The sequence below is a fragment of the Alligator mississippiensis genome, chromosome 14 (genome assembly GCF_030867095.1).
Source record: "Alligator mississippiensis isolate rAllMis1 chromosome 14, rAllMis1, whole genome shotgun sequence".
NCBI classification, from domain to species: domain Eukaryota; kingdom Metazoa; phylum Chordata; order Crocodylia; family Alligatoridae; genus Alligator; species Alligator mississippiensis.
The window spans coordinates 45,413,231-45,432,761 of NC_081837.1; the positions used below are offsets into that span (position 1 = coordinate 45,413,231).

A 19,531-nucleotide genomic window follows, 5' to 3' on the forward strand; every position below is an offset into this window, starting at 1 on the left:
CCCAGCAAGCGGCGCGCGGCGCGTGCGCGCTGGTGCCGGACGCTCGGGCCATTTAAATGTGTGTGAGGGAGCCTGCGAAATGGCCGCGCAGGTCGCTGCAGTGCGCGCCGTGTCGCGGGCCCCGGAGGAGCCGCCCCCGCTGCCCCCGGGGGACCGGCCCGGGCGGCCTCGCGGCGGCGGGCGACGACGGCGGGGGCCCGGCGCCGGTGGCGAGCCCGGCGCCAAGCGGGCCCGCCTGAGCCAGCCGCTGCTGGCGGGGCCCGGCCCGGCGGAGCCGCTGCCCGGCCTGCCCGCGCCCGCCGCCGTCGGGCTCTTCACCTTCTCGCCCCTCAGCCTGCCGCCCGCGCCGCCGCACGACGAGCGCCACCAGCACCACCGCCCCCGACCCGACGGCCCCGAGCCCGCGGGGCAGCCGCCTCATAAGGCGCGGCGGGCCAGCGCCGGGGACGGGGCGGCCCCGCGGCCCGCCAAGCGAGGTGAGGGCCGGGGCCGGGGGAGTTGGCCGGGCCAGGCCGGGCTGGTCCCGGGAGGGCGGCTGGCGCTCCGGGCCCCCCTCCGCTTGCCGGGGCGCTGCCGCGGGCCGGGCCAGGGCCGGCTTCTGAGCCCCGCGCGCAGGGGTGGCTTGGCTGGGCTCAAAATAAAGCACGCTTCCTGCCCCAGTGCATCGGCTGGGCCCCGTGACCTGTCAGCCCCGGGAAGAACTGACCAGAAAGTGGCAACTCTGAGTCTGGCCCTCGTCTGCGAGCTGGCTGCTGTCCGTCCCGGACTAGGCAGCGTATGGGAGCCTCGCAGCCCAGGTGCTGGAGAAGAAGCTGTTAACCAGAAGAACTTGGCTCTGCCAAGCAAGGGCCTCTCCTGGTTTGTCATCTCGTGACTGACCTCGCAGCTCTGCAGCGGCTGCCAGAGGTTGTCTCAGGCCTCGGAAGTGCAGGAGCCGCGGGGCGTTCCCGACAGGGCAGTGGCGGGGGTGATAGGTCTGGCCGCGAGAGCAGCGATCGCACGCCACCAATTTAAAACGACACAACCTTAAGTACCACCAGCACATTGATACCGTACTAAGTAATTGTAATAAATCTGTTGACACGTACCACTGACGGGTTGTCTGCGTACCCATGGTGGTACCCGTACCACAGATCGGGGAACCGCTGCTCTAGAAGGACAGGCCTGCGTAGTGGAGAAGCAATATTTCTTATAGCAGGCATATGACTCTCTTATCTATAGATTTCGTAGACATTAGGGCTGGAAGGGGCAGTGCGCCATCCCCGGGTCCAGCCCCCTGCCCGTGGAGCAGGAAGCCAGCAGGGGTCGGATCACCCCAGCAAAATAAGCATCCGTTTTGACAGGCTCGGTTAAGGAAACTGTTTCCCAGACGAGTCGCTAAAACCGTGATCGTGTTCTGGCTGGCATCAGTTGATTAAGAGAAGTCTTAGAATATTTCAGTTTTTTTGGAAACTGGGAAACTACACGTTGAATTTATGAAGTTTCTGGCCCGTATCCTAAAAGATCCATTAGGGGTTATGAATAGGATTTTAAAAAGAAAGAAATCTTAGCTAAGAAAATACTTTGAGACGGCATTGAATGGACACACGAGTAGTGAGATCAGTTTTTATTATAGTACCAAAAATAAAGATTTCTTGGGGAGGCTCTTGGTTATTTTACTTTAACTTTAAAAGCTAGTGTAACAATACCATTTTGTTAGTCTGAGCTCCACGGGGTGGGTCTGAAGCAGCGGTTCCCAACTTTTTTATGCTGAGGACCGGAAGTGACCGTGGCCTGGCAAACTGCGGCCCAGCCGTGACCGGCAGACTGCAGGCAGGCATCCAAACCTTTTTTTATATTCAGTATAAAAAAGGGTTGGCTACCAGTCCACAGTATGGCAGTCCCTTCCAGTCTGCTGTTTGCCGCTCAGTGGTCACTTCTGGTCCGGCAGCTAATCCTTCGCGGCCCGGTACTGGGACATGGCCCTGGTCTAAAGAGATCAATTTGCAATGTGGAAGTACTGCTTAATCAAGAGGGATATTCTGTATAGTTGTGTGTGATTGTATATAATATGCCATGCAGGTATGGGGGGGGGGTGTAATTATACACATACATGCACACGTGTATATGGGGGTTGGACTAGATGAGCTCTGGAGGTCCTTTCCAGCCTTACTTCTCATTGACTCTATGTAGGTGTGTATGTATGTGTGTATGCACACAGTATACTTGTGTATCCTATATTAAAGGTTTATAAATGGAAGTAAGGAGAAAGATGGTCTTAGAGGTCAGGCAGAAATGTATATGTGATATATCAGAAGTCCAGCTGAGAGTATTACACCAAGCACTTTTTTGACATTTTCACAAACTGCAAGAGAAACATTAGATCGCTTCATTCTCTTGTTCTCCATCTAATTTTGACGAGGGAATAGTTGTTATTGATGCTTCATTTTAATTTGGCCTCAAACTAAGACTTGGGAATGTGTAACTTTGTTACCTCCTCCAGTGTGTTTTCTTTTTAATAGCAGGAGCCTAGGAATGTATTGGGTTTTCTTTTACGTGTGGAAAAGTTGAGAGATTCTAGTAGTAAGAAGAAAGCATTTTATAATAAATTAGGTGAGACATTTATATAAAAATCATAACAACCCTAACAGGCCTTTAGTTTTAGGTTTAGTAAAGTGATGCCTGTTCAAATGCATCATTTAGCAGATGTACTTTCTGTGCATCTATGCCTCTAAAGGATTGGGCTGACAACCTTTCTTGCTACGGCTGGGCTATTGCAGAGCCCTCGAGGTTTGACTGTGGTTATGAAACAGACCAGAGCCTTTACTTAAACACGTGGCCTGGCAAAGCTCTGAGGAGTTTCAGAAGCACTGGCGCTGTCTTTCTGGAGAACCAGGAAGACAACTGTGCATCCATTCTCGTTTAGAGCTGTAAGAGCTAGAGGCTTCCTCCCCACCTTGCGTGAAAATACTTTTGTTAGTATTTATGCCGACTGAAACCCATGTTTGCCAGGAAAAGCTTCTTTCTTGCTGAGGGCATGGAGCTTTTTGTTCTGTGTGCACACAGATGCAGCAACAGTTTGGATTACCTTGCATAAACTAGTTTCTGTTTTCACGTGTGGCTTGCTTCAGCTTTCCTTTTCCTTCTGTTTAGTATTTTCAATTTAGTTTAAAGTGAAGCTAATTTAACTGATTATCCAAACTACCAGCAAACAAGTCTCGCTTTGGCTGTTTTGTTAGTGTCCAAATACAAACTGTCTTGTTTAATCATTTGAATCTGTTAGGTTCTTCAGCAGTGCTCAAGTTCTTATTGAACTGGGGAGAGCAATCCCAAACCTCTGATTGGCTTCTGAAATGTCAAGAAACCTTTGAGTACTGCTTGTGGAATAGTCAGCCTTTGCTAACTCCAGACTAGGCTTTTTATGTGATTGTCAAACACTTCAAAACCATCAGGCTGGCCTCAGCTGCTGTGGACATGCTGTTGTTGTATTCAGTGGAAATTCTTAAATGTAAATGGTATACTAGGCGCGTATTGCACAGACTTCATACCACATTAAGAAACTCTGTTGTGGAACAAAACTATGCCTGGAGAAAGCAAGTGGCATCCAGGTAATGATAAAACACCTAAACATTAGCCAGCCTTGCTTTGAACAGTCAGCTTAAAATGAGAAATACTATATTATAATTTTAGGAGTATTCAAGTGTTGACTTCATGCCAGGATAAAGTTGTTATCTATTTTTATTATTTACTGTTTTATTTTGATATCTGTATCTGTTTTCTGTGATTTATTTTGAGCTACTCGGAGTCTTTTTTTGGGGGGGAAGGCAGCATGTAAAGCAAACGAATTAATATTAATAGTGAAAATCTCCAGATTGACTTCTGGTTGAATTTGTCAATCTCTACTTCATCCCGGAGCAAACATTTTTACCCTGCTGTTTAAGAGAGAGCAGTTTTAACTTTATTATTTCGCAAAATTAAAATACTTTAAAAAATTATTTTTGGTAAATTCCATCCAAGGACGTGTCTTAAGTTTTCTGCCATCTTCGGTCTCTCTCTGATATTATCTCTACTTCAGTTATGGACAGTGGATGCAAAGCAGTAACAAAAATGTATGACAGAGTCAGAAAGCAAGCTAGATCCCTGCCCTTCTTTATTTTAGTGATGTAATGTAATTCAGTACTTGAGTTTGTTGTAGATACTAGATCATCCACTATGTGTATGCCTTTTAGCTTTGAGAGAGCACGGTCGTGACTTGAATGTCTACAAAGACAATAGGTGTTGGCTCAGCTTTTTGGATTGTTTTTTAAGTACAAATTCTAATCTGTGAAGGCCTATGGGGCAGTTGCCAGCACGATCTAGTGGTTGTGGTGGGCCAGGAATTAAAAACGGAACAAAAAACCTGGATTCTAACTGGCTCGACTCTTAGACCCATTCTTTCATCTTTGCCTTGGCTTCTTCCCATTTGTAACACAGGAACAGCGATACTTGTTGTTTGTATTTATGTTTAACGTAACATCATCAGCGTTATGATGAAAGACTGGTATTTCAAAGTTACAGACAGTCAATATTACACTTGAGATTTAATTCTTTGCTTTCCTTAAAGAATCGTGAGAATACATGCTACATACTACATGATGGTGGGCTTCATAGGGATTTTGAAATACTTAGAGCAGTCAGCGTATTCAAGTTCTTATTAAGATAGGGCTGATTTTTTTGATTTATGGTTGCTTTCTTGATGGTTATGATAGTAACAGTAGAAGTTATTTATTATTTTGTTCTTAAACTTTCAGTGCTGCAAATCAATAGAGAGGGTCTTGCTGGTTTAGAAACGTAAAGCCTTATGCTTTTGGTAGTACGGAATACGTTAACTATAGCATCTTCCAGCTGCATACCTATTTCAATAGCAGATCAAAGTTACAATCCACTTAAGCAACAACCTTCCTGTTTCATTACAGGATGGACATAACAAATGATCCATTTTAGGGATTCCCTGAATTCTGATAGTTGAACCTTTCAGTGTTCTGATTGCTCCCTTTAGTCTTATAAACAATATAGATTACCACTGCTGTTAGTTACATTTTGATGTACGACTTTGTTTGAAGCAGTCATACAAGACTTGAAACATTGATCAGTACAAAGCATAAAATGGGAAGAATCAAAGCTATTGTGTATTAACTAGACTATTTTAGATGGTATGATAAACCTCTGCTCTGAACTAGGTGTATCAACCTTCATGTTAACTATGATAAACAGGCAAAATATAATGTGGGAAACTAGCTGAAGTGGAAAAATCCCATGTCCTATAGTTGTGAAAGCTCTGTGGTCAGATGCTTTAAGCCATGTGAGTACAGGATATGTGATTTAAAGTCTGTATAAGTGAGCAAGAGCGCTGAATCAAGTCTGTAAAGATAGGAAGTGCCAAAATTAATGCTACTTTGGTGTTCTTGTCTTCATATAATTATACCTATAGGACTCCCTCGTAAGTTAGTACCTAGGGCATGGTTCAGAGCACAGAAGTTTCAGGAGGAGACCTTTATTGCAGTACTGGATGCTTCAGTATTGCTAATGACTTGCAGAGCTTTTCACCAGTTTGAATTAAGCAAGCTTAGTAGGGATTAAAAATGTTCCCGTCTAATGGGCTTTGGCCAGTACAGGAAACGAGTCTAGGTTTCGGCTTCTTCATCACTTTTCACCCTGATAACGGGCACTCGAAGACCAAGAGCTGTGTGCGCCATGGAAATTGTGCTACTTCTGCTGCCCCATTTTTCTCAGGCACTTTTTGCATACAGGGTTTTACGGTTAGATTCCAAGTTGAAATTAGATTCCCTTTGCAGCCTTTTTCTATAATGGGACTATTAAGTATCTAAACCTAGCTTTATGATGTGTTAAATATTGATATTGAAGCAAATTTGCCCCAAAATGTCTGTGCAACTTGATGCAACAGAACACTTACATTTTGAACAGTGTTTTCAATGTCCTGGAGCTGTCAGTGGATGTGTCTGCAGAAGACACTTTGAGCACAGGAGACTAATTCTACTGTGCAGTAGCCCAATAGGCAAAACCCATGTGAATGCGCAGTAAAATTAGTTTACTGTGCAGCAGCGTCACCTAAAATGTGTGTGCTGGCACAGTATCGCTGGTTACTGCGGATTTCATACCTGTCATTACAGGGACTAAACTAAATGCGCAGTAACACTGCTCATTAATGCACATGCAGACGTGCCCAGTTATACCTTTCTGGCAACAAATACTATTGTGTACTTAAGTTTGTTATGCTTATGGAAATGTCTGCTGTATTTTGGCATTAGGTCATCATCACATTTCAATGTGCATTTTCTATTTTGAGCAAAGTACCATAGTGCATAAACTTAATGGGAAAAAAACCCTCAAGCAGCTTCATATCTGGCAAGACACTTGAAAAATTGTTTCTGCATACTGTTTTGGCTTGGAAGGTACAACTTTTTTAAAGGAAAAAAATAGCAACCTGTCTGATCCCTTTAGTCAAAATGTAATTGCTGTTAAACGCTTATCTTTTGCACATCGCAAGAAAATGAGAGATCAATATGAATTCATAAACTAGACCACTTTTGCCTCCTTCTCTCACTTACGCCCTTCCTGTTCCTCCAGTCAGCATGTTCTGCCTGGATGGCTTGCCGACAACACAGAACAACTTGTGAGACTGGGGACAAATTCTTTCCCTTGTATCCCTAAGAAAGAGTATAGTTTCTTCTGCTTCTTTGTGATATACTGGTGGTGGCAACCTTGTTGATTGATTGTCTCGGATCACACTGGCTGCATTAATTGACAGAACTCCTTAAGGTGCCTTGTTTCCTAGACTCTCAAGTTACTCTGTTCTGTAAGGTATCTTCCTATTGAAAATATTTGTAGCTTTTCCGGTCTTAGACATAAAAACTTAATATTCAAGTCTTCTGTAATTCAGGGTGGTTATGCATTGCAAGTGGATACTTTATTTTCTTATTTTTGTAGGTAAGCAAACAGTGCTTTCTGTTACGTAATTTACTGAGCCAAAAGCAAACATGCTAATCTGATAAAATCAAAGCAGTATGCAACTTGCTAAGAGTTCCCAGGAATAGATGGTTTTAGGAAGTGAGGCGTTTTTCTTTTTGGAAAAAGTATGCTATAACTGCAGAACTCTAATAGTCTTTATTGTTGATGCCAGAAACTCCAGATGAAAATGGCAAATCCCAGCAATCTGAGACACTCTTTATGAAGAAGATGAAGAAGAAAAAGAAAAAGAAACACCGGGAAGATATGAGAGGGAAACGTCTGAAAATGTACAACAAAGAAGTGCAAACCGTTTGTGCTGGACTCACTCGCCTAGACAAAGAGATCCTGAGTCAAGGACAGTGCAACAACTTAGAAGTAAACAAGGAATCCTTCAGGTATTTGAAGGATGAGCAGCTCTGTCGATTGAATCTGGGTATGCAGGAATATCGGGTACCGCAGGGAGTACAGATGCCATTTATGACTCATCAGGAACACTCTGTTCGCAGCAGCTTCCTGAAAACTGGCACTAAATTTAGTAACTTCATTCATGAAGAACATCAGTCTAATGGTGGCGCTTTGGTTCTACATGCCTATATGGATGAACTCTCATTTTTGTCTCCAGTGGAGATGGAGAGATTTGCAGAAGAATTCCTTGCTTTGTCATTCAGTGAAAATGATAAAAATGCAGCTTACTATGCTTTAGCCATAGTACATGGAGCAGCTGCTTATTTGCCGGATTTCCTGGATTACTTTGCTTTTAACTTTCCTAACACTCCAGTGAAAATGGAAATTCTGGGCAAGAAGGACATTGAAACAACAACCATTTCAAATTTTCACTCTCAGGTAAGGCAAATATATATTTATAATTCATGGAGATTCAGCAAGTTATCTCCAGATTTATACTGATAAGCAATAGAAAAATGGGAGGGGTGTGCTGTGGTGTGACAAGATGCAAGGGTGCTTTTTAGGTCTGAAGCCCTCTCCTTCTTCCCCCTCCCCTCCCTCCGAGTAGCTGGGAGATGATGTTGCTGGTGCTCCTCCAAGACTGTTGACTTCTGGCCCTTTGAAGGGTGGGGAGGAGGGATGAAAATTTGGCTCTCTTCTCCCAGTCTGTCGTTCACTGGGCTTTATTCCAATGAATAGATCCAGTACCTACCTCTTCTGCTGCTCTTTGTTTTACAGGCAGGAAAATAAAAATAATGCTTTGGAGCCCTTCTGTGGGCATCTGAATAGAATCGGTATAACCCAAGTCTTGTCAGCTCTAAGAGGCTGTTTACGAAACTTAGAACGGTAACAGGGGTATACACAGCGGGACTGGCAACATCCTAACTTAGCTGCTCCAGAAATGGGTAATTAGCCCTTTACTTGCTAGCCAAAGCTCCTTGTTGGTATGAGGATATTATCAAGCTCTGATTAAATTCCCCATTATGAAGTAGCGTGACTTTATGTATACGAGCCTACACGTGTTAATTGTCCAAAGGTATCTATGTTTGGAAGTGCTAGATTTAAGTCTGTTGGTAATAGAACAATTTAAAAAAATTGTCATGCCAGCTTACCACCCCAACAACAATATGTTGGCCTCTCGTTTTATAATCTTAATAAATGTCAGTATCTTGTGATAAGCAGGTGTGGCTTACAGTATTGCAACAGATGCCTGCAAGCCTACTAAGGCATGTGCAAGGTATTCTAGAGTTAGTTTGTAGAAGAATGAGGGGAGGAAAACCAGCCCCAATATTTAAATTTGAAATTACTTATAATTCATATCTCAGTTAACTGGCCCTACTAGACTTTACTGAGCTGCTTTTGCAAAATCTTTTTCAGTAGGAGGGCAAGCTTTGACATTACATAACCTGTGTGTGTGTGTGTGTGTGTGTGTGTGTGTGTGTGTACGCGTGCGCACGTGGCTTTATTCCTTCATAAGCTGATTGAAATTGTATCTTTCTGGTAGGCATTTTGTCTCCAAAGATGCATTTAATCATTTGTTGGGCCCAACTCTATAACCACAAGTCTCAGTTCTTATGCTGAAGCTTTTGAATAGCATGCATAGGGGATATAGGATTTATTTTTGATTAGCTTTCACTGAGTTTTTCTTCGGAAAAATGCAATCAGATGCAGCCTTTGGAGATGCCCCTGTAAGTGAGGGCACCCACTTAAATCTTGCTTCAGTTGGTAAGGCATAGAAACCGTTTGGTTTTAAGTTGAAGCTCAGTTCATAATCAAACGTGAAATCAAGATTTTTTCCCCGTGATGTTTTCACTTCCATCTCTTACATGGCTAAATCTTTGAAGATTAAGCATTGAATTTTCTTCAGTTCTTTTTCAGTAGAGTTCCTCGCTTCATGGAGGATGCTAGATCACGTACAACTTCTAACCAAACCTGTTCTTCTAGATTGAGAGTTGTTGATTCAAGGCCGTATTATTCTTGTTCTTAAACTAGACTGTACTGTGACGTGGCTGTCTCTACAATGCATCTCCGTGTGCTGCTTTAACGTGGGCTTCCCTGCTTCTTCCATCCCACTTCTAGTGAGAAAAGTGTCCAAGTTAGACATGTACATTTCAGACTATTTCTAATTAAAGTTCTCTCTGCAGTAGAGAGAGCAGGCGAGGCCGATATGGAGAGGTCGCAAGATGGCGCGACCCACGGAGCAGAACACGCAAAACAAAACATCCCTCGTCTTGGATTTTGGCATTGTTACCACAATAAGGTACCAAAGTGCTGACTTTCCTAGTAGTTTTTGATTCCTTGAAGATTTTTACCCTTGGAAGGTTGACCAGGGTTTTCCCAGGGGCAAGAACTCAACAGCAAACAAGCTTGTGAAACAGACTTGGTCTTCCGAAGTACATTGCTAAGCAAACACACTTTTCTCTATTGTAACGCAGGGCTTTTCAATATTGCAGCCAAATGTCAGCATAAAAATTGGGATGTTAGCCCACTGCTTTTGGGATGGGGAAGAGGCATTTACAATAGTAGCATAAGAACGCTAACAAATCTCTGGAAGTATTAAAGTCTACCTTAAGAGTTGCCATTTAAAACTAAGTAAATCTGACCACATGAACAAATGAAGTATTAAAGAGAAATAACTGATCTATGTCAGTGCAGCACACTTACTTACTATTTTATCTAGTACCTTTTTTGACTGGTGCTAATAAAAATCTGTTGATATTTTCATGTCTGTATTCCTGGTGTTTCTTATAGGTTTGTATTCTTTACCCTGTATCTAACTGAACACTTCATTTTTGTGATTCTTCCCAACTTGTGTAAATTTTATAAATGAGCTTTTTACACTCTAGTTTAGTTACTGGATAGGTTAATTTATAATGGGCAAGATGAGCATCTACAACTAGACCGTGAGGATCCTTTTTTGGAAAGAAGCAATTCAAGGTTTGGCAATAATTTGAATCAAATCTAACGACAAATTTAGAATATCCTTTTTCAAGGACTGAAGTTTAGGTAAAAGCAAGAAGGATCAAGAAGTAAATTGAGGAATCATGGCTTGTTTAGTTCCCTAAACTGGATATTTCTTTCACGGAGTAATCTTTTTGAAGAAGTTTTGGTAGTCCTAAAAAGTGCATACTAGCCCATGCAGTTTAAATTCTAGCTAATCTTGAACTGGAAGAACACAACTGGTTTTTAAGCTGCAAGAAGCTGAGTATATCCAACATCTAACTTTATTGTTTCCTTGCAAGAAAAATCATGAAACCTATAGCAACCTTACATATCTGATTACTAAAACATACATGTATTCATTCTTTTTTCCTGTTTTTCTCCTCTGACCATCTTGGTTGCTTACTAATTTGGTTTCATAGATTTCATAGACATTAGGGCTGGAAGGGACCTCGGAAGATCATCGAGTCCAGCCCCCCGCCCAAAGGGCAGGACGTCAGCTGGGGTCATAGGATCCCAGCAAGATAAGCATCCAGTTTCATCTTGAAGGTGTTCAATGAAGGCGCTTGAACGACCTCCGGCGGCAGGCTGTTCCAGACCTCGGGGGCTCGGACAGTAAAGAAATTCTTCCTTATGTCCAGCCTGAAACGATCTTGTAGCAGTTTGTGACCATTCGTCCTCGTCATCCCTTGGGGCGCTCTGGTGAACAAAAGTTCCCCTAGATACTGGTGATCACCCCTGATAAACTTGTAGGTGGCCATCAGATCACCCCTGAGCCTGCGCTTTTCCAGGCTAAAGAGCCCCAGGGCTCTCAGCCTGTCGTCGTAGGGTCTGCTTCCCTGACCTCTGATCATGCGCGTGGCTCTTCTCTGGACTCTCTCAAGCTTCTCCACATCCTTTTTGAATTGTGGAGCCCAAAACTGGACGCGGTACTCCAGCTGCGGCCTCACTAAGGCCGAGTACAGGGGGAGAATGACGTCCCGGGATTTGCTTGAGAAGCATCTATGGATGCAAGCCAGCGTTTTGGCCGCTTTGCTAGCCGCAGCATCGCATTGCAGGCTCATGTTCATCTTGTGGTCAATGATGACCCCCAAGTCTCTTTCTTCCATAGTGCTAACCAACATAGGACTGCCGAGCCTATAAGGATGCTGCGGGTTTTTTTGAGTACCTTTTAATAGCTTCTGATAATGACTGAAACTGCCAGCTAAACAAATGTATGTAATGTTAGGTTGCACATAAAAAGGTGTGTGTGGGGGGGCACTAATGCATGGTTGGCTTAACAATTAGGTTAAGTAAGTGGTCTAGGAGACATCTTGTATGGTGGCACCTAACCCAGTGCAGTATTGTTTGCTCTTGGATTTTAACTAACTTAATTGTTCTGAGAGAAGCAGTTAGCTCTGTTAGTCTGAAGTCAGACAGAAGGCAGGGTAGAGTTGTACCGTGTATAGACGAAATGAATGAGAGATGGGTAGGTTCATGAGCTCACATCAGGTATTATCTGATGAAATTAGCTTCTGTTCATGAAAGCTTACGCATTTCTAATTCAGTTAGCCTGTACGGTACAACTCTGTCCTCCCTTCTATGTCAGTTGTTCCAAGTGTTGTATAAACTTGTCTGTCCAGGCTTGATCTCCTTTTGGATTAGAACTTCTTTCTGAGGCATGTTTGGATTAGCCAGAAAACTGAATAGGTGCATAAGCAGCTAACAGTTAGAAATCTTGTGGTGGGAAGAAGAGAGTCTGAAGCAAAACATATGCATTCATCTTTGCCTAAATCCTGAAGACCAGCTTCATCTAAGTGCAGTTGTAGACGTTTGGCTTCTGCTACTAGTGATTCTTGAACGGTGCTAGTGTGAGGACTAAAGTCCTGTTTATACACAAGAGAGATGGTGGGCAGCAAAAGCTTTGCCTTTGCCTTTCTGATGTTGCCTTGACAGGGAAGGTCTTCCTGGAGGCTTGATGTCTTCAGTGAGAAGAGCTATTTCTTAATCATCTGCAACAGATTGTCCAACTTAATGTAATGTGAACATTGCTGTGGTAGGACTAGACTGTTCAGAAATGCGCTTCGGTTACTGAATATTCTTTGCAAGTGTACGATTACAGAGTTTAAACATATATTCAGACTGATGCAAAATCAAGTTGACAGTAGTCTTTGAGGGCCGTGCATATCAACTGTAAAAACAATTAAGAATTATCTTATGTTGAATGCTTTATACAGGTTTGCACTTTTTTCTTGAAACATGCTATCCTGGGCCATACCTTAATGAAACATTGCTTAGGAGGATAAGGTATGCTGGCTTAGCACTGCATCTCAGCTCACTTAAAGAACAAATGCTGCATAATTAGTCCCTGATAGGGGAGCAAGCAAGGCATTTTTAAGGTAGACTAAATTGTGTTAATTTGTCTTTTTTACACGATGATAGGATTTTTAAGTACAACTTTGAAGTCAGATATTGGCTGTAGTCTAGTGCCAGTTTTGCGACCATCTAGAAATCTGCATCTTGCTCACTGAGCATGTTAGGCTACTGTATATGCATAGATGATTAATTTATATTGTATCTTTTGTCCTATATTGCATCTGTTTTGAAATACACCCTGAACAAAATAGTTTATATGAACATATACATTTCCTGTTGTCTTTTTGCTTGCATATACCCACATATCTGTCTAAGGGGACTGCAGTCCTAGTGCCACAGCAGTAACTAAAGTACTGAACACTGAGTAACTTCAGTGTTTAAGTGTCAGTAATTAGCAGTGCTGGAACCTTAAGCAAATTGTTTTCAGACTCAGTTGGACATAATATCTGTGGGTCTTGCTATGTACCCACCCTTACAATACACTGACAATTGTAGCATCATCTCAACTGCTTGTTTTCAATCAGTGCATCAGATGCTGAAAAAGCTAGCATAGCCATAAACTAACTACTGACATTTCCTGCATGTTCTCTGTGTTTCTGTGGGACAATTTAAAACTTTTTACAGAAAGTATCAAAATACAGACTGCAAAAAAAAGTATGTTGTGGTGTTCTGCACAACAGACTTTATTAGGTTGTTTAAAAGCTAGCTAACTAAAGCTCTACGCTGCTGCTTTCATTCTGTCTGCCCCGCTATTTGACTGAATCAAAACAGGCAATACTATAATTTAACCATATTTCTCTTGTTTTTGTTTCCACCTTTTCCCCCTTTGAATGGTAAGCTTGCTGTGTACTGCTTTCGGTTTCCTAGCAAAATACCTGAGTGAGCAGGTTTTCAGAATGTTGAATCAGCTGTAATATTCTGTATCCTAAACAAGCTTGAGTCTCAGATGTGGAGTATGCTCATCACTCACCTGCTACTTGGAAGCATACATACACTTTGTTTCTTGTAGCTATTTGGATGTTGGAAGCCATACAGTAGAAGGAAGCGGGCTGGTTATTCCCTTCTGTATGTTGAGAGATGTCTCAACTCGTATTCTAATGCAAACCTCCCGAAACTATCGTGCGCGTGTTTCTTTTATTCCTTGAAATATTGGACTTCTGTAGAGTCTGTCTCTTCAAGGGGTTGACTTAACCTTCTATAAGCATTAATACCTTAAGCGTCTTCTACCTTTCAGCTAAGGGGCAGCATTAGCTCTGATTTTCCAGCTGATGGAAACTTTGTTGCATTGTGTGTGTGTCCCTAAAGGGTCTGACAAAGGTAGGGATCAAAAATGTGGAGGTGTGGAAAAGAGGTTATGGGGGAAGGCTTGTGGGCTGGGGTGACGCAGGTACTAAGGCGCATGCATGGTTGACAGCCCTGAGGTTGCAAGTTCAAGGCCATAACAGAAATTCTCAAAGTGTGGTGCTGTTGGATTCCAGTGAATCTGCAACTTTTGCTATATACCTCGCAACAGGACATGAAAAAGGGAAAGGGGGGAGGAGGAGGAGTAAGGACCAGGTTCCACCAGTCCATGAGAAATAGCAACTCAAACTTTCCTACTAAATATTATTAATCTGATCTATTGTCAGGATGAAAGGATAGCAAAGTAAGTTGACCTGTTGAATCAGGCAGTGGTGGAGCTTAGACCTTCTGTTTAAGCAGCATCAATCTTGAAACATCAAGTATCCACCATTCCATACTACTTTCTTAAACTGGTATGTTTAAATGTGAGGTTAGTACCTCTTGGCAAACTTAAAAACTGCCTAAGACTCAATCCAGAGCAAGACCTGGTATGCCAACTAATCTATAGTTAAACTCAACATTTACCTTGTTTTGGTATCTGGAGTTAGGTGCTGAAATGGCAAAACGAGAAGCAAAGTCTTATCTTTTTTTAATCAGAAAGAAAAACAACTGCCTTTGAACAGGAAGTGCTTCATTGTATTTGTGCTCTGAAAGCCTTACTGCCACCCAGCTACTTCGCTTTGTTTTTGTGCAGCCTCACAACAAATAAAGTAGATGAGTAACTTCTGGAGGAGGGGAGGAAGGCTGTGTGGCCATTACAGTTTCCCAAAAGGCAAGCATTAAGTAACCTGTAAGCGATGTTATTGTGAAGTAACTTTTAGCACTCAACTAGAAGCAAGTCACCTAGTCCCTGGCTACCATTTGCCCCTCTGGGTCTTGGCTTGTCCATCTGGGCAAACCTCAGTGGGTAGAGGGTTTGAAGTGGTGGTCTTTTGGGGAAAATGGTTGTCTGTGGAGAGGGCTGGACGTGATGGATTCCCAGGCTAGTCCTACGTTCAGAGTTAAAATGCTCTTTTCCTTTAGTAGATGCGGTCAACGTCACCTTCGTTAAATGGTGCCCCCTCTGCCCCCTGCCTCCCCCAACGCTTCATGGTGTGTTTAATGCATAAATAGCTTCCAGAGTGAAGTGATGTTTCTATTTCTGATGTCATTAGTGACCTTGGAGATTTTGTCTATGCTCGTGCTGTTGCAGGGTAGCTTCCTGCCTGCTAGGGTTTTTTCCAGCAAGAGAGCCTTCCTCTCGTGACATGCTTGGGAGACTCGACTCCACCAGGGGCCTGCAAGGAAGATGGTGGAGAAGGAACCAGGGAAGAGGAGTGTTGGGCACATGCTGTTAGCTCACATCTCGGAGTAAGGGCAGGTAACAAGAACTACTCTTCCAGAGCTCGAGACAAGCCTCATGTAAGATAGGGGAAATGAAAACAATATTTTGTCTGATTCTTTTTTTCTTTCTCTAATATGGAAACTAGTCAATTTTGAAACCTAGTGGTGCTCTTTAAGCTATTTATTGTTTTAGCAGGCCAGAGGTAGAAGGTAAAATACAAGGACTCCTGTTTCAGGATGTAGATTCTCAGGTGTAACTTTTGCCTTAAACTCATAGGTAGGCAGAGTGATTTTTATGTCTGTTTATAATAATTATCAAATGGGGGCTTCTGGTTTAACTATCACATGGAAAAGACTACTTTCTTAGGCTGCAAACTCCAGAACATATTTCATTTCTGGTTGAAGCTTTTCCCTTTTGGCACCTTCAGCAGTAGATCTTGCTGGTGTAAGATGATGCTACTGCTATTGAAATTGGCTAGTTCAGAGTTTAGGACTCCAAACATTTTGATTTTCCTTTGACTGCTAGTTTGGCAGTTTTTAGATTATTTTTCTTGCCCTGTAGTCCTTCAGTATTAGTGTTGTGGTGGTTTTTCTCAATTGATTTTTAGAGCCGATGCTGAAATGGAATTCTTTTAATGACCTGATTCTTTTAGGGACATGGCTAACATTGTGTCCAACTGCCATTTAACTCCCTGGTAGCTTCTGGCACGAGTCAACTTGTACTTCTCAAGGCACAGCGTGATGCCGTTGACGTTTTCTTATAGAAGCGTTCGCGGCATGGTTTTTGTCCTCTAAATCTTATTTTGGCACTCTGTTTGAAAGGTCAGTATATGCTCCTGCTTCTTAATGACCTCCGTTATTTTGATTTTTAAATCAACAAGGTGTGTTAAATAAGGTAGTGCTCAGTAGATCAGGTGCCGCGAGTAGTGATGTGTATATTCTATCTATGCATGTTGTCAGAGGCTGCAGGCATTTCAATAACGCTTTCCTAAAAAACGACGTTGTGTTCCTGCTGTGTGAATTGCATCCTTTGCAAAGTTGCCTTGAATTTAGTGCAAACTGTCAGCACTGAGAGCTCGTGTGTGCTGTGAATTCAGTCTAGTTTGTCTGGAAATGTGGTGTGCAATGTAAATAGCCCTAGAGAGTTGAATGGACTCCTATCTCACTGACTAAATGTGATCAAGATTTAAATCACTCAGCATCTGTTACCACTTAAAAATGCTTCTTAACTTCCGTAGAGTGGCTTGAAATCTGCAGAGGGAAAGCACAAGCATTGTGATCCTAATACCGAAATCCACGCTGCTGCTGCTCTGTCTCCCTTTCATTCCTGCTTTTTATCTCCTTTCTGGTTCATTTCTGTTGTCAGTCAAGCTTACTGCACATCCCATGCCAAATGCTGTTTACGCTGTGGTTCATTTTTTAATCTGATTTTTAGACGACTGAATTAATTCAAAAAGAGCCTTTCAGATAAAGCTATATATTCTCGGGTGTTGCCATAAAAATATGCTTTTGACTTTTTGATCTTTTATGGAGTCACGTGACAAAAAATAGCGAATACATAATTTAAGCAAAAACTGACTCGGCTCAATGACACGTGGTTCTTTAATGCCTGTACATTCTAATCAACTCTATACTGCCCTGTCCCTGTAAAGAAAAGAAGAAAACAAACCCTATTTGTTGCCAGCTATGTGAGGAGACTTTTCTCAAAGTCAAGTCTGAAAGAGCGTAGTGAAATTTAAGCGGGAGGAAAGGGGAAAGAAATCTCAGCTCTAAAGAGTAGTCTGGCATACGATAACATACTGGAAAGAAATCCAGTTCAGAAAACGGTTACTTAACTCCTTGGTTAAATCAAAGTCAGATAGTTACTTGATAGAGTTTAAACGTGTTGTAAAAGTAGCTCACCAGCATGACTATTGCAGTCCATTTCTTTACCACTTAAGGTCTTGAATGTGCCCTGTTGTGTTGGAAACTGGCATTCTGAACAGTTACTTTGCACATTACAAAAACATTGCTTGCTTTCCAATATAGCTGAATCCTGGAACTGAACGGAAACTTCATTGCAGCTCGGTACACTAAATTAATGAACCTTTTTGTTTCCTGACATGAAACAAAAATGCATGTGATTTCTAACCGTTCTCAGGTTAATCGAACGTACTGCTGTGGAACCTACAGAGCAGGTCCGATGCGGCAGATCAGTCTTGTTGGAGCAGTAGATGAAGAAGTTGGTGATTATTTCCCAGAATTTCTTGATATGTTAGAAGAATCTCCGTTTCTGAGGGTGAGTATTACATTTGCAGTAATTGTTTGTAGTCCTTATTATTGAGCGTAATGATATCAAAAGCTTTAAAAACTCACTTCATTGCATAACGTGAAAAGTTAGGCAAAGCCGCTCCACTTCTGGTAGTGAATTTTTGGAATGCCGTACGAGGACAACAGCAACTCTGTCTTACTTCTATGTTCAAAGAACTAGATAATGAAAGAGTGATGAATTTTAGAAGCTATGGTAATTCCCCATTTCCTGCTGCTAAACTATGGACAGTATGTGTTTCCTGGTGCTTTGCTTTGGCTATCAAAATCAACCAGCACTGCAGGCCAGATGAGAGACACGGTGCTGGTCTGCGGGCCAAATTGGTTTTACAGACTGGCCCCATGTGACAGCACCAGCATGCAGGGCTGGCCTGGCCTGGGTGCGTGCAGCATATGCCCTGGACCAGGCCTGTGTGCTGGATTCAGCATGCAGGGCTGGTTTGTAGGCCACATCTACACTAGCCATGCATGCTGCCGGCAGCACCCAGGACTGGTCTGAGACCCACAAACAGCACCGCAGGCTAGATGACACGGCTCTGGTGGCTGGATCTAGCTCGCAGGCCGTATCTGTGACAGCATCGATGTAAAGCTAGCTCTAAGCCCAGGTTGAAACGCGGTATTTGTGTTGATTTCGATATCACTCCTCCAACAATGAAACTGATCCAGTGTTTACTGAAAGACAGGATATCAACTGAATCCTGCCTGTCAGTCTACAATGTTTTGTGTTCTGGTTTTAGATGACACTGCCCTGGGGCACTCTTTCTAGCCTCAGACTTGAGTGCAGATCGCAAAGTGATGATGGCCCCATAATGTGGGTGAGACCAGGAGAACAGATGATCCCGACAGCAGACATGCCAAAATCGCCATTTAAACGACGCCGGTAATGCTGTCTTCCCTTTCTGTTAAATAAAAATATCGTAGCTAAGACACTTTCTGTCTGTCTTGAGATTAATTGTTGTGACCTTGTTCTTGTAACTCATTCTTCAGAGGTTAAATGGTTTGTTTAAGCATCTTATCTTGTTTTTCAGAGCCAGCCTAGTTCCTTGCTGAATCATGTTGCTTGTGCGTTCTAGATTCTGTTCCTTTGTTTTCTGTATCTTTACATCCTAGTTAAAGTTTTTTGACACAGCAGATTCAAGGTGTCTGTCAAACTTCTCGGGGAGGGGGCTTGGAATCTTTGTATGCTTCCTCCACTGTAGCACTATCCCTAGACTAGAATTAGGAGCGGTCTTTGATAGCGATATTTTATGTAGCTTTCGTACTTTCTGCCTCCCCAAGAAACACTGTACTCTTAAGTAGTGTTCTTGTAAGACAAATTGAGTTATGAGGCTTACTCTAGATACAAATTTTTCTATTTAAGAGTCTCTGAGTACATACTTAATCTCCAGAAAGATTGGATAGCTGAAGGAGATTTACATCTCCATACAGGATATGAGTGTTTCTTTAGAAGTATTTTATACTTGGAGGAAAGCAGAATCATTTTCTTCTGAGATGTAAAAATTCTTAACTTCTATCTTTGCCTTGCTTCATAAGGTCAATGAATGAAATAAAAAATCTCCAGTACCTACCTCGGACTAGCGAGCCCCGTGAGGTTCTCTTTGAAGACCGAACACGAGCCCATGCTGATCATGTCGGTCAGGGGTTTGACTGGCAGAGTACAGCTGCTGTAGGGGTGCTGAAGGCTGTGCAGTTTGGAGAATGGTAAGTGTGAGGGCCGGGAGCGATCTGGGGCCCTTTTGTGCGCTCGGGCTGTGGCCAGCAGCCCGGGCACGCGGGGTCAGAGAAAACAGGCGGCGAGCTAGAATTAGTCACGGACGCTTAGTGGTTGATTCAA

General features: G+C 42.8%; 1 protein-coding gene across 1 annotated transcript in view; it reads left to right on the plus strand.

Annotated features, from left to right (window-relative positions):
- Positions 1-48: 48 nt before the first annotated feature.
- RSBN1 (round spermatid basic protein 1) overlaps positions 49-19,531 on the plus strand; it is a 28,073-nt gene continuing 8,590 nt past the window's right edge. The window contains exons 1-5 of the mRNA XM_014605670.3: positions 49-476; positions 7,160-7,830; positions 17,531-17,668; positions 18,435-18,577; positions 19,231-19,398. Coding sequence (XP_014461156.3) covers positions 80-476; positions 7,160-7,830; positions 17,531-17,668; positions 18,435-18,577; positions 19,231-19,398 — 1,517 coding nt within the window. The 5' untranslated portion in view covers positions 49-79. The remainder of the gene's footprint in view (positions 477-7,159; positions 7,831-17,530; positions 17,669-18,434; positions 18,578-19,230; positions 19,399-19,531) is intronic.